Raw genomic sequence first — 25474 nt, forward strand, 5'->3', positions numbered from 1 at the left:
AGTACTGGTGGGCACAGGTCTGTCACTGCATAGCACTGAAATGCAGTACTGGTGGGGACCAGTCTGACACTGTATAACACTGGGATACAGTACTGGTGGGGACAGGTCTGTCACTGTATAATACTGGGGTACAGTACTGGTGGGGACAGGTCTGTCACTGTATAATACTGGGGTACAGTACTGGTGGGGACAGGTCTGCCACTGTATAACACTGGATTACGGTACTAGTGTGGACAGGTCTGGCCTATATAACTCTGTCAAGAAGATTTGGTGGGGACAGATCTATTGCTGCACAACACTGGCGTACAGTATTGGTGGGGACAGGTCGGTCACTGTATAACACTGGGGTACAGTACTGGTGGGGATGGGTCTTTTAGTGTGTAACAATGGGGTACAGTACTGGTGGGGGACAGGTCTGTCAGTGTATAACACTAGGGTACAGTATGGGTGGGGACAGGTCTGTCACTGTATAACACTGGTGTACAGGACTGGTAGGTCATGTCTGCCATTGTATAATGATAGGGTACATTTCTGATGGGGATAGGTCTGTCACTGTATAACACTGGTGTACGGTACTGGTGGGGAAAGGTCTGTCACTGCATAATACTGGGGGATAGCTCTGTCGTTGTATTACACTGGGGTACAGTCCTGTTGCGGACAGGTCTGTCACTGTATAACACTGGGGTATAGCACTGGTGGGGACAGGTCTGTCACTGTATAACACTGGGGTACAGTACTGGTGGGGACAAGTCTGTTATTGTATAACACTGCGGTACAGTACAGCGGGGGACAGGTCTGTCACTGTATAACACAGGGGTACAGCACTGGTGGGGACAGGACTGTCACTGTGTAACACTGGGGTGCAGTACTGGTGGGGACAGGTCTGTCACTGTATAACACTGGGGTACAGCACTGGTGGGGACAGGTCTGTCACTGTGTAACACTGGGGTGCAGTACTGGTGGGGAAAGGTCTGTCACTGTATAACACTGGGGTACAGCACTGGTGGGGACAGGTCTGTCACTGTGTAACACTGGGGTGCAGTACTGGTGGGGACAGGTCTGTCACTGTATAACACTGGGGTACAGCACTGGTGGGAATAGGTCTGTCACTCTATAACACTGGGGTACAGTACTGGTGGGGTCAGGTCTGTCACTGTATGACACTGGGGTACAGTACTGGTGGGGACAGGTCTGTCGATGTGTAACACTGGGGTACAGGACTGGTGGGTCATGTCTGCCATAGTTTAATCATAGGGTACATTTCTGATGGGGATAGGTCTGTCACTGTATAACACTGGTGTACGGTACTGGTGGGGAAAGGTCTGTCACTGTATAATACTGGGGGATAGCTCTGTCGTTGTATTACACTGGGGTACAGTACTGGTGGGGACAGGTCTGTCACTATGTAACACTGGGGTATGGCACTGGTGGGGACAGGTCTGTCACTGTATAACACTGGGGTACAGTACTGGTGGGGACAGGTCTGTCACTGTATAACACTGGGGTACAGTACTGGTGGGGATAGGTCTGTCACTGTGTAACACTCGGGCACAGTACTGGTGGGGGACAGGTCTGTCAATGTATAACACTGAGGAGCATGGACTGGTGGCAACAGGTTTGTCACTGTATAGCACTGGTGTACAGTACTGGTGGGGACGGGTCTGACACGATATAATACTGGGGAACAGTACTGGTGGGCACAGGTCTGTCACTGCATAACACTGAAATACAGTACTGGTGGGGACCAGTCTGACACTGTATAACACTGGGATACAGTACTGGTGGGGACAGGTCAGTCACTGTATAACACTGGTGTACAGGACTGGTGGGACATGTCTGCCATTGTGTAATGATGGGGTACAGTTCTGATTGGGATAGGTCCGTCACTGTATAACACTGGTGTACAGTACTGGTGGGGATAGGTCTGTCAGTGTATAACACTGGGGTACAGTATGGGTGGGGACAGGTCTGTCACTGTTTAACACTGGTGTATGGTACTGGTGGGGACAGGTCTGTCGATGTATATCACTGGGGCATAGTACAGGTGGGGACAGGTCTGTCACTGTCTGACAGTTGGGGCACAGCGCTGGTGGGGGACAGGTGTGTCCCTGTATAACACTGGGGTACAGTACTGGTGCTGAGAGTTTTGCCACTGTATAACACTGGGGTACAGACCTGGTGGGGACAGGTCTGCCGCTGTAGAACACTGGGGTACAGTACTGGTAGGGGACAGGTTTGTCACTGTATAACACTGGGTTACAGTACTGGTGGGGACAGGTCTGTCAGTGTATAACACTGGGGTACAGTCCTGGTGGGAACAGGTCTGTCAGTGTATAACACTGGGGTGCAGTACTGGTGGGGACAGGTCTGTCACTGTGTAACACTGGGATGCAGTACTGGTGGGGACAGGTCTGTCACTGTATAACACTGGGGTACAGCACTGGTGGGGACAGGTCTGTCACTGTATAACACTGGGGTACAGTACTGGTGGGGTCAGGTCTGTCACTGTATAACACTGGGGTACAGTACTGGTGGGGACAGGTCTGTCGATGTGTAACACTGGGGTACAGGACTGGTGGGTCATGTCTGCCATAGTTTAATCATAGGGTACATTTCTGATGGGGATAGGTCTGTCACTGTATAACACTGGTGTACGGTACTGGTGGGGAAAGGTCTGTCACTGTATAATACTGGGGTACAGCACTGGTGGGGACAGGTCTGTCACTGTGTAACACTGGGGTGCAGTACTGGTGGGGACAGGTCTGTCACTGTATAACACTGGGGTACAGCACTGGTGGGAATAGGTCTGTCACTCTATAACACTGGGGTACAGTACTGGTGGGGTCAGGTCTGTCACTGTATAACACTGGGGTACAGTACTGGTGGGGATAGGTCTGTCAATGTGTAACACTGGGGTACAGGACTGGTGGGTCATGTCTGCCATAGTTTAATCATAGGGTACATTTCTGATGGGGATAGGTCTGTCACTGTATAACACTGGTGTACGGTACTGGTGGGGAAAGGTCTGTCACTGTATAATACTGGGGGATAGCTCTGTCGTTGTATTACACTGGGGTACAGTCCTGGTGGGGACAGGTCTGTCCCTGTATAACACTGGGGTATGGCACTGGTGGGGACAGGTCTGTCACTGCATAACACTGGGGTACTGTACTGGTGGGTCAGGTCTGTCACTGTATAACACTGGGGTACAGTACTGGTGGGGACAGGTCGGTCACTGTGTAACACTGGGGTACAGTACTGGTGGGGGACAGTTCTGTCACTGTATAACACTGGTGTACGGTACTGGTGGGGACAGGTCTGTCGATGTATATCACTGGGGCATAGTACAGGTGGGGACAGGTCTGTCACTGTCTGACAGTTGGGGTACAGCGCTGGTGGGGGACAGGTGTGTCCCTGTATAACACTGGGGTACAGTACTGGTGCTGAGAGTTTTGCCACTGTATAACACTGTGGCAATGTACTGGTGGGGACAGGTCTGTCAGTGTATAACACTGGGGTACAGTACTTTTGGGGACAGGTCTGTCAGTGTATAACACTGGGGTACAGTACAGGTGAGGACTGGTCTGTCACTGTATGACACTGGGGTACAGTACTGGTGGGTACAGGTATGTCACTGTATAATACTGGGGTGCAGTACTGGTGGGGACAGGTCTGTCACTGTATAACACTGTGGTACAGTACTGGTGAGGACAAGTCTGTCACTGTATCACACTGTGGCAATGTACTGGTGGGGACAGGTCTGTCACTGTATAACACTGGGGTACAGTACAGGTGAGGACTGGTCTGTCACTGTATGACACTGGGGTACAGTACTGGTGGGGACAGGTATGTCACTCTATAACATTGGGGTACAGTACTGGTGGGTACAGGTATGTCACTGTATAATACTGGGGTGCAGTACTGGTGGGGACAGGTCTGTCCCTGTATAACACTGTGGTACAGTACTGGTGAGGACAAGTCTGTCACTGTATCACACTGTGGCAATGTACTGGTGGGGACAGGTCTGTCACTGTATAACACTGGGGTACAGTACTGGTGGGGACAGGTCTGTCACTGTATAACACAGATACTGTACTGGTAGGGACTGGTCTGCCACTGTATAACACTGGGGCACAGTCCTGGTGGGGACAGGTCTGTCACTGTGTAACACTGGGGTGCAGTACTGGTGGGGAAAGGTCTGTCACTGTATAACACTGGGGTACAGCACTGGTGGGGACAGGTCTGTCACTGTGTAACACTGGGGTGCAGTACTGGTGGGGACAGGTCTGTCACTGTATAACACTGGGGTACAGCACTGGTGGGAATAGGTCTGTCACTCTATAACACTGGGGTACAGTACTGGTGGGGTCAGGTCTGTCACTGTATAACACTGGGGTACAGTACTGGTGGGGACAGGTCTGTCGATGTGTAACACTGGGGTACAGGACTGGTGGGTCATGTCTGCCATAGTTTAATCATAGGGTACATTTCTGATGGGGATAGGTCTGTCGCTGTATAACACTGGTGTACGGTACTGGTGGGGAAAGGTCTGTCACTGTATAATACTGGGGTACAGCACTGGTGGGGACAGGTCTGTCACTGTGTAACACTGGGGTGCAGTACTGGTGGGGACAGGTCTGTCACTGGAGAACAATGGGGTACAGCACTGGTGGGAATAGGTCTGTCACTCTATAACACTGGGGTGCAGTACTGGTGGGGACAGGTCTGTCACTGGAGAACAATGGGGTACAGCACTGGTGGGAATAGGTCTGTCACTCTATAACACTGGGGTACAGTACTGGTGGGGTCAGGTCTGTCACTGTATAACACTGGGGTACAGTACTGGTGGGGATAGGTCTGTCAATGTGTAACACTGGGGTACAGGACTGGTGGGTCATGTCTGCCATAGTTTAATCATAGGGTACATTTCTGATGGGGATAGGTCTGTCACTGTATAACACTGGTGTACGGTACTGGTGGGGAAAGGTCTGTCACTGTATAATACTGGGGGATAGCTCTGTCGTTGTATTACACTGTGGTACAGTCCTGGTGGGGACAGGTCTGTCACTATATAACACTGGGGTATGGCACTGGTGGGGACAGGTCTGTCACTGCATAACACTGGGGTACTGTACTGGTGGGGACAGGTCTGTCACTGTATAACACTGGGGTACAGTACTGGTGGGGACAGGTCGGTCACTGTATAATACTGGGGAACAGTACTGGTGGGCACAGGTCTGTCACTGCATAACACTGAAATACAGTACTGGTGGGGACCAGTCTGACACTGTATAACACTGGGATACAGTACTGGTGGGGACAGGTCAGTCACTGTATAACACTGGTGTACAGGACTGGTTGGACATGTCTGCCATTGTGTAATGATGGGGTACAGTTCTGATTGGGATAGGTCCGTCACTGTATAACACTGGTGTACAGTACTGGTGGGGATAGGTCTGTCAGTGTATAACACTGGGGTACAGTATGGGTGGGGACAGGTCTGTCACTGTATAACACTGGTGTACGGTACTGGTGGGGACAGGTCTGTCGATGTATATCACTGGGGCATAGTACAGGTGGGGATGGGTCTGTCACTGTCTGACAGTTGGGGTACAGCGCTGGTGGGGGACAGGTGTGTCCCTGTATAACACTGGGGTACAGTACTGGTGCTGAGAGTTTTGCCACTGTAGAACACTGGGGTACAGTACTGGTAGGGGACAGGTTTGTCACTGTATAACACTGGGGTACAGTACTGGTGGGGACAGGTCTGTCAGTGTATAACACTGGGGTACAGCACTGGTGGGGGACAGGTTTGTCACTGCATAACACTGGGGTACAGTACTGGTGTGGAGAGATCTGCCACTGTATAACACTGGGGTACAGTCCTGGTGGGGATAGTCTGTTACTGTATAACACTGGGGTACAGTCCTGGTGGGGACAGGTCTGTCACTGTAGAACACTGGGGTACAGTACTGGTGGGGACAGGTCTGTTACTGGGTAACACTGGGATACAGTACTGGTGGGGACAGGTCTGTCACTGTATAACACTGGGGTGCAGTACTGGTGGGGACTGGTCTGTCATTGTATGACACTGGGGTACAGTACTGGTGGGGACAGGTATGTCACTCTATAACATTGGGGTACAGTACTGGTGGGGACAGGTATGTCACTGTATAATACTGGGGTGCAGTACTGGTGGGGACAGGTCTGTCACTGTATAACACTGTGGTACAGTACTGGTGAGGACAAGTCTGTCACTGTATCACACTGTGGCAATGTACTGGTGGGGACAGGTCTGTCACTGTATAATACTGGGGTACAGTACTGGTGGGGACAGGTCTGTCACTGTGTAACACAGATGCTGTACTGGTAGGGACTGGTCTGCCACTGTATAACACTGGGGCACAGTCCTGGTGTGGACAGGTCTGTCGCTGTAGAACACTAGGGTACAGTACTGGTGGGGACAGGTCTGTCGCGGTATAACACTGGGGTACAGTACAGGTGGGGACAGGTCTGTCACTGTATATCACTTGGGGTACAGTCCTGGTGGGGGCCAGGTGTGTCCCTGTATTAAGTGGAGTACAGTACTGGTGCGGAGAGTTCTGCCACTGTACACCACTGGGGTACAGTCCTGGTGGGGACAGGTCTGTCACTGTGTAACACTGGGGTGCAGTACTGGTGGGGAAAGGTCTGTCACTGTACAACACTGGGGTACAGCACTGGTGGGGACAGGTCTGTCACTGTGTAACACTGGGGTGCAGTACTGGTGGGGACAGGTCTGTCACTGTATAACACTGGGGTACAGTACTGGTGGGGTCAGGTCTGTCACTGTATAACACTGGGGTACAGTACTGGTGGGGACAGGTCTGTCGATGTGTAACACTGGGGTACAGGACTGGTGGGTCATGTCTGCCATAGTTTAATCATAGGGTACATTTCTGATGGGGATAGGTCTGTCGCTGTATAACACTGGTGTACGGTACTGGTGGGGAAAGGTCTGTCACTGTATAATACTGGGGTACAGCACTGGTGGGGACAGGTCTGTCACTGTGTAACACTGGGGTGCAGTACTGGTGGGGACAGGTCTGTCACTGGAGAACACTGGGGTACAGCACTGGTGGGAATAGGTCTGTCACTCTATAACACTGGGGTACAGTACTGGTGGGGTCAGGTCTGTCACTGTATAACACTGGGGTACAGTACTGGTGGGGATAGGTCTGTCAATGTGTAACACTGGGGTACAGGACTGGTGGGTCATGTCTGCCATAGTTTAATCATAGGGTACATTTCTGATGGGGATAGGTCTGTCACTGTATAACACTGGTGTACGGTACTGGTGGGGAAAGGTCTGTCACTGTATAATACTGGGGGATAGCTCTGTCGTTGTATTACACTGTGGTACAGTCCTGGTGGGGACAGGTCTGTCACTATATAACACTGGGGTATGGCACTGGTGGGGACAGGTCTGTCACTGCATAACACTGGGGTACTGTACTGGTGGGGACAGGTCGGTCACTGTATAATACTGGGGAACAGTACTGGTGGGCACAGGTCTGTCACTGCATAACACTGAAATACAGTACTGGTGGGGACCAGTCTGACACTGTATAACACTGGGATACAGTACTGGTGGGGACAGGTCAGTCACTGTATAACACTGGTGTACAGGACTGGTTGGACATGTCTGCCATTGTGTAATGATGGGGTACAGTTCTGATTGGGATAGGTCCGTCACTGTATAACACTGGTGTACAGTACTGGTGGGGATAGGTCTGTCAGTGTATAACACTGGGGTACAGTATGGGTGGGGACAGGTCTGTCACTGTATAACACTGGTGTACGGTACTGGTGGGGACAGGTCTGTCGATGTATATCACTGGGGCATAGTACAGGTGGGGATGGGTCTGTCACTGTCTGACAGTTGGGGTACAGCGCTGGTGGGGGACAGGTGTGTCCCTGTATAACACTGGGGTACAGTACTGGTGCTGAGAGTTTTGCCACTGTAGAACACTGGGGTACAGTACTGGTAGGGGACAGGTTTGTCACTGTATAACACTGGGGTACAGTACTGGTGGGGACAGGTCTGTCAGTGTATAACACTGGGGTACAGCACTGGTGGGGGACAGGTTTGTCACTGCATAACACTGGGGTACAGTACTGGTGTGGAGAGATCTGCCACTGTATAACACTGGGGTACAGTCCTGGTGGGGATAGTCTGTTACTGTATAACACTGGGGTACAGTCCTGGTGGGGACAGGTCTGTCACTGTAGAACACTGGGGTACAGTACTGGTGGGGACAGGTCTGTTACTGGGTAACACTGGGATACAGTACTGGTGGGGACAGGTCTGTCACTGTATAACACTGGGGTGCAGTACTGGTGGGGACTGGTCTGTCATTGTATGACACTGGGGTACAGTACTGGTGGGGACAGGTATGTCACTCTATAACATTGGGGTACAGTACTGGTGGGTACAGGTATGTCACTGTATAATACTGGGGTGCAGTACTGGTGGGGACAGGTCTGTCACTGTATAACACTGTGGTACAGTACTGGTGAGGACAAGTCTGTCACTGTATCACACTGTGGCAATGTACTGGTGGGGACAGGTCTGTCACTGTATAATACTGGGGTACAGTACTGGTGGGGACAGGTCTGTCACTGTGTAACACAGATGCTGTACTGGTAGGGACTGGTCTGCCACTGTATAACACTGGGGCACAGTCCTGGTGTGGACAGGTCTGTCGCTGTAGAACACTAGGGTACAGTACTGGTGGGGACAGGTCTGTCGCGGTATAACACTGGGGTACAGTACAGGTGGGGACAGGTCTGTCACTGTATATCACTTGGGGTACAGTCCTGGTGGGGGCCAGGTGTGTCCCTGTATTAAGTGGAGTACAGTACTGGTGCGGAGAGTTCTGCCACTGTACACCACTGGGGTACAGTCCTGGTGGGGACAGGTCTGTCACTGTGTAACACTGGGGTACAGTACTGGTGGGAACAGTCTGTTACTGTATAACACTGGGGTACAGTCCTGGTGGGGACAGGTCTGTCACTGTGTCACACTGAGGTACAGGACTGGTAGGGACAGGTTTGTCCCTGTATAACATGGTAGGGTACAGTACCGGTGGGGACAGGTCTGTCACTGTGTAATACTGGGGTACGGTACTGGTGGGGACGGTTCTGTCACTGTATAACACTGAGGTACTGTACTGGTGCGGACAGGTCTGTCACTGTATAACACTGGGGTACAGTACTGGTGGGGATGGGTCTGTCCCTGTATAGTACTGTGGTACTGTACTGGTGAGGATAGGTCTGTCACTGTGTAACACTGGGGTACAGTACTGGTGGGGACAGGTCTGTCACTGTATAACACTGGGGTACAGTACTGGTGGGGACAGGTTTGTCCCTGTATAACATGGTAGGGTACAGTACTGGTGGGGACAGGTCTGTCACTGTGTAATACTGGGGTACGGTACTGGTGGGGACGGTTCTGTCACTGTATATAACTGAGGTACTGTACTGGTGTGGACAGGTCTGTCACTGTATAACACTGGGGTACAGTACTGGTGGAACAGGTCTGTCACTGTATAACACTGGGGTACAGTACTGGTGGGGACAGGTCTGTCGCTTTATATCACTGGTTTACAGTACTGGTGGGGACAGGTCTGTCCCTGTATAACACTGGGGTACAGTTCTGGTGGGGACAGGTCTGTCAGTGTATAACACTGGGGTACAGTACTGGTGGGGACAGGTCTGTTGCTGTATAACACTGGGGTACAGTACTGGTGGGGACAGGTCTGTCAGTGTATAACACTGGGGTACAGTACTGGTGGGAACAGGTCTGTTGCTGTACTACACAGGGGTATAGTTCAGGTGAGGACTGGTCTGTCACTGTATCAGACTGGGTTTTGTACTGATAGGGACATTTCTACCATTTTATTAAAATTAAAGTCAAGTTATTTATTCAAAGTTTGTGAGAAGATTTGTAGCTCGTTGTTGTGGTTCTGTTCGCCGAGCTGGGAGTTTTTCTTGCAAACGTTTCGTCCCCTTTCTAGGTGACATCTTCAGTGCTTGGGGGCCTCCTGTGAAGCGCTTCTGTGCTGATTCCTCCAGCATTTATCCTGGTTTGAATCTGCCGTTTCCGGTTATCAGTAGCTGTACAGCCGGACAGCTACTGACAACCGGAAACGGCAGATTCAAACCAGGATAAATGCCGGAGGAATCAGCACAGAAGCGCTTCACAGGAGGCTCCCAAGCACTGAAGATGTCACCTAGAAAGGGGACGAAACGTTTGCAAGAAAAACTCCCAGCTCGGCGAACAGAACCACATCAAGTTATTTATGTCACAGTGACCTTTTCATTGATATGCACACATATCACCGCCTCTTGGTGTTGCAGATGATGTGTCCCTGACCACTCCTTGTCTCCAAAGTGAGGACCTCTGCCCTCGTTACTCAGTGAAGCCTCTCACAGCACTAACTGCTCCTCGTGTATCCATGGAATCCTGACTCAAATACTTTTCCTGCGGGCAGTGGGAGCAGATCTGACCTGAGAAGACTGGCTGCCTCTCAATGTTGGGTGCTGACCGGATTGCATCACTTGTTCCTCTGCTCAGCGTATAAACCACTCACCTCTGTCTGAGTCCCATCGAAGGACAGGACCAATATGATGTCCCCCTGAGTAAACTGTAAGTGTGTCTCCTCACAGGAGCTGTGTGTGGCTTTTACCTGCAGAAGCAAACGCAGTAAGCATCAAATCTCCTTCCCACTTGAAATTGATATCAGTTCCTTGCTGAACACTTTCCCACTTGGACCCCATTTCACAGCCTGAAGAAACCCATCAGTGAGACCTGAGGGAGAGAGAGGTGAGTTTCAAAGATTGGGCTGGGGTAGGAAGGCCTGTGAGATGTCAGAGTAATGTCTTGTGGTGTCTTGGGAGGCAAGGGCTTGTGAGAGAGGGTAAGAAGCTAGTCTCTGCCGGTTGGAGATCTATGGAGCTTGTTACCCAAATGTTTCAGTTCACGATCCCATCTCAGATCCTCCACCCCAGTTTGGGACTAAGCTGAAGACTCACCTCTGCTCTACAACTATATAAATAAACTGAAGTGAGATGGAGGACAGGGAGCAACTGAAACGATGGCTTGTCCACCTGTGAGTTCCACAGACATCTCACCACTTTGGATGGTGACACTTGAGAAAATGCAGCAGCCTCCTCTCGCTAAAATCAATAAGTCCAAGCCTGAGGGAGGGGTCAAGGGTCAATTCAGTTCATTGGGAGAAGAGCTTTGTTCCTTGATTGCTCTTCAAGCAACGCTCTGTTTAACGTGTATCGTCTCCCGCCCGAGAATGGCCTGAGTGTCTCCCTCTGTGGAACAAGCATTTGACCCATTCTGCCATTGAATTGTTCGGAGAACTTTCCCGGGAGCCAGCAATGAGATGGATCCCATGGAACATTCCAGCTTTCCAAATGGATATCTGTGAGAGGTTGGTTCGTTCAGTTGGCTGGGCCGTGCTGCCAACCATATGGATTCAATTCTTCATGGCAGACTGGCTGAAGTTACCACAAAGGACTCGCCTTCTCAACCTGTCCCTTCATCCGAGGCATGGGGAACCTCAGGTTAAACCACCACTAGCCATCTCTCTCTCTCTCTCTCTCTCTCTCTCTTTACATTTATCTATGGTCACTGGAAGCTGCTCAAAACATCTAATCTAAACATACAGCTGCTTTTGGCTCCCAGGATTAATTAAAACACCAGCATCAAGTGTTAGATTATGGTTTTGCTTCATTTTTGCTTGCACACAATGTTGAATACAGTAATACGTTCCAATTTGCAAGTGTCCAGTTAAGTGCCATCTCCAACAAGACAGGATCTAACTATACCCCTTGACATTAATTGCAGCACCATCACTGAATCCCCCACTATCAACATCCTGGGGGTTACCACTGTCCAGAAACTGAACTGGACTCACCACATAAACACAGTGGCTGCAGGAGCAGGTCGGAGGTAAGGAATCCTGCAGCAAGTAACTCACCTCCTGACACCCCGAAGCCTGCTGCACCATCTACAAGGCACAAGTCAGGAGTGTGATGGAACACTCCCCACTTGCCCCTGGATAGGGCAGCTCCAACAACACTCAAGAAGCTCAACACCATCCAGGACAAAGCAGCCGCTTGATTGGCCCCACATCCACAAACATCCCCTCCCTCCCCCACTGACGCTCAGTAACAGCAGTGTGTACCTTCTACAAGATGCACTGCAAGAATTCACCAAAGATCCTCAGACAGCACCTTCCAAGCTCATGATCACTTCCATCTAGAAGGACAAGGGCAGCAGATACATGGGAACACTACCCCCTGCAAGTTCCCCTCCGAGCCCCTCACCATCCTGACTTGGAAATATATCTCCGTTCCTTCAGTGTCACTGGGTCAAAATCCTGGAATTCCCTCCCTAAGGGCATTGTGGGTCAACCCACTGCACACGGACTGCAGCGGTTCAAGATGGCAGCTCACCCCCACCTTCTCAAGGGGGGCAACTAGGGACGGGGCAATAAATGCTGGGCCCAGACAACAATACCCATACCCCATGCATAATCGAAAAAGATGCAGGCATAAAGTCTGTCCATGTGGTCCTTGCTCCCCCGTCAGCCGAGCCATATTCTGCTCCTGGGATGTCCCAGCGATGCTGCACTTGCTTAGTGACGGCTGGAAGTCAGATACTTCTTGTACTTTGAGGAGGCATCACATGAGGTGCACAGCAGAAAACTGAGCAACTATTTGCTGCAAGACCAGGTTAATTCTGGCAAATGACAGAGCACTGTGCTGATTGTTCTGTTTCAATGCAACTTCCCACAACCAGAGAACAGCATCAACAGACCAGTCATTGGACTGCAATCATTAACTCTGATTTCTCCCCACAGATGCTGCTCGACCAGCTGCGGTTTTTCCAGCACTTTCTGTTTTTGTTACTGATTTCCAGCATCTGCGCTTCTTTGGGTTTTTATCATTCGATGGTTAAATCCCAGCCAGAGATATCAGTAAGCTACATCCATCTTAAACTCAATAACCCAGAGAGGATTCTGTGACATGCTTAGGACTGTGTAAAGAACTGGAAGATATTGAATTGTTTGGACCATTTTGATTGTCCTCACAGGTCTTCAAAAGACAATTCGAGGCTTCGATGCTGGTGGGGACCTGGCTCAATTTGATTCCCACTACAAACAAGGGAGTCAGACAGAAAGAAAAGGTGCAGAAAGGAACAGTAGTTAGGTTCAAGGTTGCTGGCCTTCTCCTAATTCAAATTTGGGAATCCAATCAAGTCAACACCTTCGTATTTTGACAACCATGCAAACACTTAGAAGCAGAACTCTGTGTGTGTGTATGTTTGTTTGTTTACGTATGTGTGAGCATGTGTGTCTGTGTGTGTCTGTATACATACGTGTGACTGTGTGCATCTGTTTACATATGTGTACATGTGAGCATGCATCTGTATGTGAGTGTATGTCACTTTATACGTATGTTTGTGTGTGAGAGCATATATGTGTCTGTCTACATGTATGAGTGCTTATGAGCATATATGTGTGTGCATGGGAGTGTTTGTGTTTGTGAGACACAGAGTGTGTGTGTGTGTGTATGTTTGTCAGATTGTGTGTGTGTGTGTGTGTGTGTGTGTGTGTGTGTGTGACAGAGACTGACCATGTGTGTGAATGCACGTGTGTGAGAGTTTGTGTGTGTGAGAGAGAGAGATTCTGAGTGATAATCTATGTGTGTGTGAGAAAGAGAGAGATTCTGAATGTGTGTACCAAATGCCTTCTTCACTATTCTATCGACCGGTGACTCCACTTTCAAAGAAGTATGAACCTGCCCCCAAGTTCTCTTTGTTCAGCAACAGTCCCCAGGACCTTACCATTAAGTGTAGATGTCCTGCCCTGATTTGCCTTTTCAAAATGCAGCACCTCACATTTATCTAAATTCAACTTCACCTGCCCCTCCTCGGCCCATTGGCCCATCTGATCAAGATCCTGTTGTACCCTGAGGTAACCTTCTTTGCTGCCCACTACACCTCCAAGTTTGGTGTCACCTGCAAAATTACTAACTACACCTCCTACGTTCACATTCCAAATCTTTTATATAAATGATGAAAAGCAGTGAACCCAATACTGATCCTTGTGACACTCCACTGGTCACAGGCCTCCAGTCTGAAAAACAACCCTCCACCACCACCCTCTGTCTCTACCTTTGAGCCAGTTCTGTATCCAAATGGCTAGTTCTCCCTGTATTCCATGAGATCTAACCTTGCTAATCAGTCTCCCATGGGGAACCTTGTCGAACACCTTACTGAAGTCTAAATAGATCATGTCCACCGCTCTGCCCTGTTCAATCCTCCTTGCTACTTCAAAAAACTCAATCAAGTTTGTGAGACATGATTTCCCACGCACAAAGCCATGTTGACTATCCCGAATCAGTCCTAGCCTTTCCAAATACATGTACATCCTGTCCCTCAGAATTCCTTCCAACAACTTGCCCACCACTGATATCAGGCTCACTGGTCTATAGTTCCCTGGCTTTTCCTTACCATCTTTCTTAAATAATGGCACCACGTTAGCTAACCTCCAGTCTTCTGGTACCTCACCTGTGACTATCGATGATACAAGTATCTCAGCAAGAGGCCCAGCAATCACTTCCCTAGCTTCCCACAGAGTTCTCGGGTATACCTGATCAGGTCTTGGGATTTACCCATTTTTATGCATTTCAAGACATTCAGCACTTCCTCCTCTGTAATATGGACATTTATTTCTCCAAGTCCTCTAACTTGCATATCCTTCTCCAGACACAAAATACTCATTTAGCATCTCCCCCATCTCCTGTGGTTGCACACGTAGGCCACCTTGCTGATCTTTAAGGAGACCTATTCTCTCCCTAGTTACCCTTCTTTCCTTAATGTATTTGTCGAATCCCTGAAACCTGGTCTTTGCTTGCTGTCAAGACAGGAAAATGGGGGAATTATGTGCACTTTTGGAAGCTTTGACTGTTGTGGTAACTCTAGGAACAGTGGGGCTTGATTTAGCAGACCTGCCCAGAGAGACGTAACTGAGTAACGTAAATATTTGCACTAACTATGTGACTAGCGGAGCAACGGAGCAGTGTGTGCCTCACCTCAGTTGGGACGCAGCGTACCTTATACATGAATCCAGGAGGCAGTTCTTCACAAACTGACTGCTCTAATGTCAGTCCTTCACTGCATGAAGGAGACAGAGCTATCTCTTTGCTGGCATCGGCCTTCGCTCTGCTGTCTTCCACCTCGTCTTTATCAGTAACAGGAAGAGCCTGGGCCTAAATGGGATAAATGCCACGGCATTAATCTCAGTATTGGCAGTTTTGAAAATACCTTTCCCTTACCATTTACAACAGATGAAGGCTGAGATCGCAGGTGAGGGAGTGGGCAGAGTCCCTGCCTCTGAGCGAGAAGCTCCAGGTTCGAGTCCCACTCCAGGACATGATGGTCAAGGAAGGTGAGTGGGAGAACCAGGATGAACCAGGATTGGAGGGTGGCTAATGTTGTACCACTTTTTAAGAAAGGTGGGAGAGAGACAGCAGGAAATTATAGACCAGTTAGTCTGACCTCAGTGGTGCTGGAAAGATGCTGGAGTCTATTATAAAGGATGAAATTACGACACATCTGGATAGTAGTAACAGGATAGGTCAGAGTCAGCATGGATTTATGAAGGGGAAATCATGCTTGACTAATCTTCTGGAATTTTTTGAGGATGTAACTCTGAAGATGGATGAGGGAGATCCAGTAGATGTAGTGTACCAGGACTTTTAGAAAGCTTTTGATAAAGTCCCACATAGGAGGTTAGTGAGCAAAATTAGGGTGCATGGTATTGGGGGCAAAGTACTAACTTGGATTGAAAATTGGTTGGCTGATAGGAAACAAAGAGTAGTGATAAACGGCTCCATTTTGGAATGGCAGGCAGTGACTAATGGGGTACCGCAGGGATCCGTGCTGGGACCGCAGCTTTTTACAATATATGTTAATGATTTAGAAGATGGTATAAGCAATAACATTAGCAAATTTGCTGATGATACTAAGCTGGGTGGCAGGGTGAAATGTGATGAGGATGTTAGGAGACTACAGGGTGACATGAACAGGTTAGGTGAGTGGCCAGATGCATGGCAGATGCAGTTTAATGTGGATAAATGTATGGTTATTCACTTTGGTGGCAAGAACAGGAAGGCAGATTACTACCTCAATGGAATCAATTTAGGTAAAGGGGCAGTACAGAGAGATCTAGGTGTTCTTGTACACCAGTCAATGAAGGCAAGCATGCAGGTACAGCAGGTAGTGAAGAAGGCTAATAGCATGCTGGCCTTCATAACAAGAGGGATTCAGAATAGAAGCAAAGAGGTTCTTCTGCAGCTGTACAGGGCCCTGGTGAGACCACACCTGGAGTACTGTGTGCAGTTCTGGTCTCCAAATTTGAGGAAAGACATTCTGGCTATTGAGGGAGTGCAGCGTAGGTTCATGAGGTCAATTCCTGGAATGGCAGGATTACCTTACACTGAAAGACTGGAGTGACTGGGCTGGTATACCCTTGAGTTTAGAAGACTGAGAGAGGATCTGATTGAGACATATAAGATTATTAAAAGGATTGGACACTCTGGAGGCAGGAAACATGTTTCCGCTGATGGGTGAGTGTTGAACCAGAGGACACAGCTTAAAAATACGGGGTAGACCATTTAGGACAGAGATGAGAAGAAACTTCTTCACCCAGAGAGTGGTGGCTGTGTGGAATGCTCTGCCCCAGAGGGCAGTGGAGGCCCAGTCTCTGGATTCATTTAAGAAAGAGTTGGATAGAACTCTTAAGGATAGTGGAATCACGGGTTATGGAGATAAGGCAGGAAGAGGATACTGATTAAGGATGATCAGCCATGATCATATTGAATGGTGGTGCAGGCTCGAAGGGCAGAATGGCCTACTCCTGCACCAATTGTCTATTGAACAAGTTAAGGATCAACTTAGGAATCCTTCCAACCGATACCAATGGCTGGCAGTAACAGTCGGAGAGGTTCCGGCTCCTTCATGAGGTGGGATGAGATTCGGAGCCCGGACTCATCACTATCCAGGGCTCCAGGCTACAACATGCTGGCAAAGGCATCTGGTGCCACAGCAACCTGACTCCATGGGTGGTCCTGGGTAATGCGCCCTCCTCCCTTACACCTTGCATTCAAAATTGGTCACATGATTTCCTGAAGAAGGGCTCATGCCCGAAACGTCAATTCTCCTGCTCCTTGGATGCTGCCTGACCTGTTGCACTTTTCCAGCAACACATTTTTAGCACATCATCATCTCTGCCTTGTTCCCAAACCAACATTTCATGGGTTTAGGGCTCAGGTTGGAGAGGGGAAGAGCCAATCGTTTCAAAGTGCAGGAAGAATACCATTCGACCCATCGACTCTCCCCCTGTAACCCTGCGTTTCCCACAACTAACCCACCTACCTGCATATTCCTGGATGGTATGGGGTAATTTAGCCTGGCCAATCCTCGAGCCTCTATAGGGACAGTGAGGGATGGGCAGCAAATACTGGCCAAATCAGTGATGCCCACACCCGTGTGACAATACTATGGCTTTAAGAGGTGCATTTTGTCCTTTTTTTAAGAAGAGAGATTGAGACAGAGGTACTGAGCACTCAGCTCCAAACCAATAAAGTAAACAGCTTGTGAGGCATTGGGGTTTTTTTCAAGTAGGAACAATAGAAGCAGCCTGAAGGGGCGGGGTCAAGCTCCCACAGAACCAGGGTTTTAGTCTAACTTTCAGTAGCTGTTGGGGTTTGGAAGCAGCTCCACATCTCTCCCTACTACAGCAAAATGCTTGAGTTCTTTCTCTCTCTCTCTCTTTCTCTCTCTCTCTCAGAGCTTTCTCTCGATATTCTTTCCTCCTGAACTAAATAATTGGATGTGAGACAATCTATTTCACTGAACGCGCCTTTGCCAAGGGTGTGTTTATGGGATGTACTACACTGGAACAGCTAACCATTGGTAGTTAACATATTATTGTGTTCGGTATTTCAATAGAAGTTACTGTTCAGCTAATTCTTATTTTGTCTGTATTTTAACTATACTGTAAGAATAAAGTTTGTTTTGCTTCAAGCTTGGTTGTTCGACCAATCAAATTGCATTCAGAACACAATGCTTAAAACTTGCCTCTAAAAATAAGTTGGGGGTCCAGGCTATTTTCTTTGGAGGACTTGAGTACAGGAGCAGGGATGTCTTGCCGCAGTTAGACAGGGCCTTGGTGAGGTCACATCTTGAGTATTGTGTCCAGTTTGGGTCTCCTAGTCTGAGGAAGGGCATTCGTGCAAAAGCATCTGGCAAAATCATCAATCCCCGTCTCACCTCCCCTGAGCTCACTGCCCTCGTAACCTCCTCAAATCTCTCCCTTCATATAAACTTCTCAATCCTTATTCAAGGCCCCCACTTTGGTCTTGCAGGTCGCTGATAAAGCTAGCACACTCTCTCACTCTGACCGTCCTCCCTGATACCATGCTCACATTCATTTCTGTAAATCCAAGGAACACAGACTTCTTGCTACTGAGGGAGTCTAGTGAAGGGTCACCAGACTGATTCCCGGGATGGCAGGACTGACATATGAGGAAAAACTAGATTGACTGGGCTTGTACTCATTGGAATTCAGAAGAAGGAGGAGGGGGGTCTAAAGCAAACCTATAAAATCCTGATGGGAATGGACAGGCTAGACGCAGGAAGAATGTTCCCAATGTTGGGAAAATCCAGAACTAGGGGTCACAGTCCAAGAATAAGGGGTAAGCCATTGAGGATTGAAATGAGGAGGAATTTCTTCACGCAGAGAGTTGTGAACCTGTGGAATTTTCTCCCACAGGAAGCTGTTGGGGCCAGTTTGTTAGAGATCTTCAAGAGGGAGCTGGGTGTGAAAGTCATAAACCATTAACGCATATCCATGCAAGACTGTGTTCCTTGGATTTACAGAAATGAATGAGCATGGTATCAGGGAAGACGGTCAGAGTGAGAGAGTGTGCTAGCTGTCTCAGAGACCAGCAAGACCAAAGTGGGGGCCTTGAATAAGGATTCAGGAGTTTTTTTGGAGGGAGAGATCTGGGGAGGTTACAAGGGCAGTGAGCTCAGAGGAGGTGAGACAGAGATTGAAGCACTGAAGATGAGAAGGCAGTTGGTGCAGAGACTGAGAAAGAGAACAGTGAAGCAATCTTAGTGGAAACCTTTTGTTATCCGGGATGCTGGGACCGATGTATGAGGAGAGACAATGAGGACTATATTGACTGCAGTTCAGAAAAATGAAAGGGGGAGGGTGTGGGGGGACTATCATAGAAATGTATAAAATTCTAATAGGACTAAACAGGATAGACACAGAAAGGATGTTCCCAATGATCAGGAAGTCCAGATTCAGAGGTCACTGTCAAAGGGTAAGAGGTAGACCATTTCAGACTGAGATGAGGAGAAATGTCTTCAACCAGAGAGTGAGGATCCCGTGGAGTTATCTGCCAATGCAAGTGATTCCAAGGGTTTCAGGGATCAAAAGGTTATGGGGGAGAAATTGGGAACAGGGGACTTAGATAGATGACCAGCCATGATCATGTTAAATAACAGAGCAGGCTCAAAGGGCCGAATGGCCTCCTGCTGCTATTTTCTATATTGCTATGTTTTTATTTTAAACTTGGGCAGGGGTAGCGAGTGAGGGATTGGAATGAGAGGTGAGAGGAGTAAGATGCTGAAAGGAGGAGAAAGAAGCAAAGGCCTAAGGGGGTCAGGTCAATAATGTGATCACACCACCATTGTGATTGTTTGACAGGGACAAATTCTGGGAGATATAGCTAGTGGGGAGGCTTTACTTCAGGTGGCGAGGTCTCAGCATCCCTCAGCTAGGTTTCCATTAAGGCCACGATAAATTCATGGAACAGCAAGGGCCTCATTCACCAGTAAGTGGACAGGCAACATGGAGATGCAGAGAGAGGAAGGGAGAGGCTTTGATAGAGTCTGCAGTAAGAGGGTGAATTGAACAGGAAGGAGATTGTTAAGAATCAGAATAATAATAATAATAGTGAGAGACCTTACAGAAGGTTGGATTGTTCTGTTGAGGTTGTACAGGACATTGGTGAGGCCTGTTCTGGAGTAATGTGTCCAGTTCTGGTCCCCCTGTCATAGGAAGGATATTATTAAGCTGGAGGGGGGGTTCAGAAAAGATGTTGCCGGTAATGGAGTTATAAGGAGAGGCTAGATAGGCTAGGACATTTTATCACTGGAGTGTAGGAAATTGAAGGATGACCTTATAGAAGTTTATAAAATCATGAGGGGTATAGATAAGGTAAATGGCAGGGGTATTTTCACTAAGATGAGGATTTCAACACTAGGGGCATATTTTTATGGTGACAGGAGAAAGATTTCAGAAAGACATGAGTGGCAATGTGTTGTTTTACACAGGTTCCTGTGTGGAATGAACTTCCTGAGGAAGTGGGGGATGTGGGTACAGTTACAATGTTTAAAAGACATTTGGATAAGGACCGGAATAGGAAAGGGTTTGGAGGGATATGGGCCAGGAGCAGGCAGGTGGGACTGGTTTAGTTGGGGATTATGGTCAGCATGGACTGGTTGGATGGAAAGGTCTGCTTCCATGCTGTATGACTCTCTGACCCTACAATAGCTCCCGTAAATACAGGGTGGAGATTGGGATGAGGCACTCCGTTTTCCTGTTTGCGGAGTACTTCACTGACCCGTCCCCATGAAAGAATGCCAACAGAGTGAAGCAGTAGGTGCACCCACAAGGGAGTCCACTTGGGATGCCACTCTTGACAGAAGAGCGGGCAGCATCAGAGGTGGCTCCACGGGCATGCCCCATAACCTCAGAGGGAGGACCCAAAGCCCAGGCCTTGAGTGAAGCCTTGTCCTCCCCTGAGGCAAATACAGTCGACAAGGCGACTGGTCCAAGTGACCCCCCAGCTCCTGAGGTGCCGCAGACTTGTAATGGGGAAATTGCAGCATCTAACGCTCTGAGGGAAGGACCTGTCCTCTCAGCATGCCCGAGAGAAGGCAACTTGAGGAGGGTTAAAGGTTCAGGAAGCAAGGAATGGGAGAGTTGAGGACTCCGAGAGGAGAGAAGTAAAGGGATGCATCAAACGATAAGAGAGTGGAATGGCTCAGACTTGGACAGAAGAACAGAAGCTTTTAAGATAAAGAAAAAAAGCAGTGGGAACTGAAGAGACGTGCTTCCTCAAAGAACGGTGCTAGGGGGAATTGAGTGATCTACGTATATGTAATGTCCTTTAAAAGAAAAACGTTCGCACACATTTGATACTGGAATGTGGTAAACTCCAAGCTGCCTGAAATACATGGGTGGCATTGACCCACTGGAGGTCGCCATATCCATTGCCTTCAAACTAAGACAATCTCAGGCGTCAGCCACAGCCTGTGCTGCACATTTGCAATCCACGGCGATGGAATGACTCTGATTTTCTTTCATCAGCGCAAGAATAGGGCTGGACTTACCTCATGTGGGCCTGGCCAGAAACCTGATGTCTCTATCCCTCTTACCTGAGGTGATGCCGGGTCAGAGGTCATGTCGGCTTCACAAGGTGCGGACGTGTCCTGGGAGCCATCTTCTGTCGAGCTCAAAGTATCATTCTCTGGAAGGCGAGCTGAAAGGACGGGGCCTTCCCTTGGAGCATTACACGCCGTGATTTCCTCGCTACAAGTCTGCGGCACCTCAGGAGCTGGAGGGTCGCTTGGACCAGTTGCCTCGTTGACTGTATTTTCCACAGGAGAGGACAAGGCCTCAATCAAGGTCTGGCTTCCAGGTTCCCCCTCCGAGGTTATGGGGCCGGCATGGGGAGCCAGCTCAGATGATGCCCGTTCTTCTGTCAAGGGTGAAGCTTGGGCCTCTGAATCTGCCAGCGCCACAGGGCAAGCCTCCATGGTCTCCTTGTGAGGCGGTTGACTTCCAGAAGGAGCTGCGGCATCCGAAGACACAGCTGGCGAGTGTTTAAGGGCATTGCTCAGCATCAGGGATACTGAGCGAGGAGCTGGGGCTGGATCCGCTGATGGACTCAGAGATGACAGCGAGGACGAGAGACCTAATTCCTCAACGGCTGTACTGGCGTCCTTGCACCCAGCATCAATACTCACAGTGGATGTGGTTTCCAGCGACAGGGGTGTATTGATGGCCAAGGCTTCTGAGCATGCTCCGTCAGTGGTCGATTCATCGCTGGACCTGACGCCCGGCGTTGCTTCTGCTGGAGAGGGGTCACTTTGAGGGGCTTCGACCATCTTGGCGGGGGACTCTGACCTCGAATCTCCAGGCTCCTCAGCAGGTTCCAGATCAACAGAGGCTGAGGTGTCTTGAGGTGAGACGAGAGGGGATTGTCCGTCAGGAGAAGGGAGGTCCAGGGGCTCGGCCTTGCTTATCGATAAGCGGGGAAGAGGTTTCGGAGTTTTGATGGGCGGCGACGCAGCAGCGGGCAGCGGGTCTTCGTGTGGCTCAGCTACTTCGGGGGCTTCCTCACTAGGTGCCACTTGTGGTGCCCGTGTAGCTTCAGTGGAGGATGGGGCATCAGGAGGCACTGCCTCTTCCTTTGGCAGAGCTGTGGTGGTCGAAGTTGGCGTAAGTCCAATCTCCGACGAGATTGAAAGTTGACTGGCCGGATTGACTGGTGACGAGATAATCAATGAACGCCTGTTGCTGTAACAGAGAAAGGCACAGGTACCTCATGTGTTTGTTTGTGGCTTTCATTGGACAATCGACAATGTTAATAAAAGCCATCACATTCGGTTGTTAGCTCAGGAAGGAGATTGCTGTGTTATGGACCAGGCCAGACCTCCTCAAAATATTTTAAGAAGGTAGCCTGGACCCTAATGTTGTCTTATTTTTAAAGCAGATGTGAAGTGGGTATTCCAGGCAGCTGGCTAAGACACTCAGCTTTAAGCAAAACACAATTTATTTAAACACGACAGTTGAAACGCGAGCAAAAGGAAACAGAATTTAGAATGACGACTATTGGGAAACCGATCCTTGACAGCAAATTAACAAAGGAGCTGTTCCAATTCCCATAATGTCCCATAAGCATACCCCTTGGCAAAAACTGAAACACAGATTCTTACAGGCAGGAGAGTACAACACCCAAAGAGAGATTTCAGAGAGAAAGTCAGTCAGGAATCATCTGCTGAAGCTTGCAAGCTTTCCTGGACCCAGCATCTTGTGACTGCCACAGCTAGACCAAACTAGAAAAAAACCTGAACTAGGAGAACTGGCCACACCCCTGCCATTGTTAAACATCGGTACCTCTGCCTTTATGGCCTCTTTTTAAAAAAAACCCAAAGATAAAATAACATTGTTAAAGTGATAGCAACGTCACACCTGAGCCGTATAGATCACACAGTGAAGACTCCAGCTTGACTTAGATATAGTTCTTAGGACTAAAGGGATCAAAGAGTATGGGGGAACAAGTAGGGACTGGGTTGGATGGTCAGATTGAATGTTAGAGCAGACACAAAGGACCGAAAGGCCTCCTCCTACTCCCATTTTCTACGTTTCTCTGGTGACGACACTCGAATCGGCCTCAGCTCCCTGATTGGATGGCAGTGCTACAGAACTCCAGTGCACAGCTTAATGGCAAACATGCCTCACACCAAGAACTAGCCATTCGTGTCAAAGGACAAGATGCAGCCACTTGGCACCACCCGGAGAAAGGAGCCAAAAGAAGGTGAGAATTCAGGCTCATTCATCTCGTTTCTGGGACGGAGGGATTGGGGAGGTGGCCTTCTGGAGGGCGTTTAGGCAATTCTGGGAGGACTAACACAGCAAGGGAATACACGATGAATGGTGGGGCTCTCGGAAGGACAGTGGATCAGACCGACCTTGGTGTGCATATCCGTAGAAAGCAGCAGGACAGGTCGGCAAGCTGGTTAAAAGGGCATATGGCATACTCTTCATGAGGCAAGATGTTGAAGAGAAGAGTGGGGCGGTGATTTTTGGAGCTTTATATATATTAGTTAGGCCACAGCTGGAGTACAGTGTGCAGTTCTCTGCACGATAGGAAGGCTATAGCAGCAGAGGAGAGATAGTCATAGATGGTGTTAAGCTGGTTCAGGACTGATAGACCCTCATTAACTTACTTCATTCTTCTTTTTCTCCTTATTCTTAAATTATTCAAAATGGCGCCAAATCATGACAACAAATGATAGCTTTTCACTATTTTATTGTATTCTTACTGTAAAGTACACATGACAATAAAATTATTCATGTGATTGCACTGAAGAGGGTGCAGAGGAGATTCACCAGCATATTGACTGGGGAAAGCTGTCTACACAGAATCGTGACAGTGTGGACATTCAGCCCATCAAGCCCTCACTGAAGAGCCAGCCCAGTAACCCTACATTTTCCATAGTAAACCCACCCAGACTACACATCCCTGGACACAACAGAGGAATTTAGCATGGCCAATCCACCCTTACCTGCACATCCCTGGGCACTATGGGACAATTTAGCATGGCCAATCCACCCTAACCTGCACATCCCTGAGCATTATGGAACAATTTAGCATGGCCAATCCACCCTAACCTGCACCATCCCTGGGCACTATGGGACAATTTAGCACAGCCAATCCACCCTAACCTGCACCATCCCTGGGCACTATGGGACAATTTAGCACAGCCAATCCACCCTAACCTGCATAACCCTGGACACTATGGGACAATTTAGCATGGCCAATCCACCCTAACCTGCACATCCCTGGGCACTATGGGAAAATTTAGCATGGCCAATCCACCCTAACCTGCATATCCCTGGGCACTATGGGACAATTTGGCATGGCCAATCCACCCTAACCTGCACATCCCTGGGCACTATGGGAAAATTTAGCATGGCCAATCCACCCTAACCTGCATATCCCTGGGCACTATGGGACAATTTGGCATGGCCAATCCACCCTAACCTGCACATCTCTGGATACTATTGGACAATTTAGCATGGCCAATCCACCCTAACCTACACATCCTGGGACACTATGGGGCAATTTAGCATGGCCAATCCACCCTAACCTGCATAACCCTGCGCACTATGGGACAATTTAGCATGGCCAATCCACCCGAACCTGCATAACCCTGCGCACTATGGGACAATTTAGCATGGCCAATCCACTCTAACCTACATATCCCTAGACACTATGGGACAATTTGGCACAGCCAATCTACCCTGACCAGCACATCTTTGGACTGCAGGAGGAAACTGGAGCAGCCAGAGGAAACGCACACAGACATGGGGAGAAAGTACAAACTCCACACAGACAGTCACCTGAGGCTGGAATCAAACCCAGGTCCCTGGCGCTGTGAGGCAGCAGTGCTAACCATCGAGCCACCGTGACACAAGGCTACAGTGGAGGCAATGACAGAGTCACCCAGGAAACCTTTCTCAATGCTTGGCATTTTGAACAC

General features: G+C 49.1%; 1 protein-coding gene across 1 annotated transcript in view; it reads right to left on the reverse strand.

Annotated features, from left to right (window-relative positions):
- LOC132805734 (bridging integrator 2-like) overlaps positions 1 to 25474 on the reverse strand; it is a 112882-nt gene that overhangs the window by 25039 nt on the left and 62369 nt on the right. The window contains exons 10-12 of the mRNA XM_060820954.1: positions 21581 to 22724; positions 15178 to 15333; positions 10635 to 10730 (exon numbers count right to left, since the gene is read on the reverse strand). Of these exons, the coding sequence (XP_060676937.1) occupies positions 10635 to 10730; positions 15178 to 15333; positions 21581 to 22724 (1396 nt within the window). The remainder of the gene's footprint in view (positions 1 to 10634; positions 10731 to 15177; positions 15334 to 21580; positions 22725 to 25474) is intronic.

Source organism: Hemiscyllium ocellatum, chromosome X, assembly GCF_020745735.1.
Source record: "Hemiscyllium ocellatum isolate sHemOce1 chromosome X, sHemOce1.pat.X.cur, whole genome shotgun sequence".
Lineage (NCBI taxonomy): Eukaryota > Metazoa > Chordata > Chondrichthyes > Orectolobiformes > Hemiscylliidae > Hemiscyllium > Hemiscyllium ocellatum.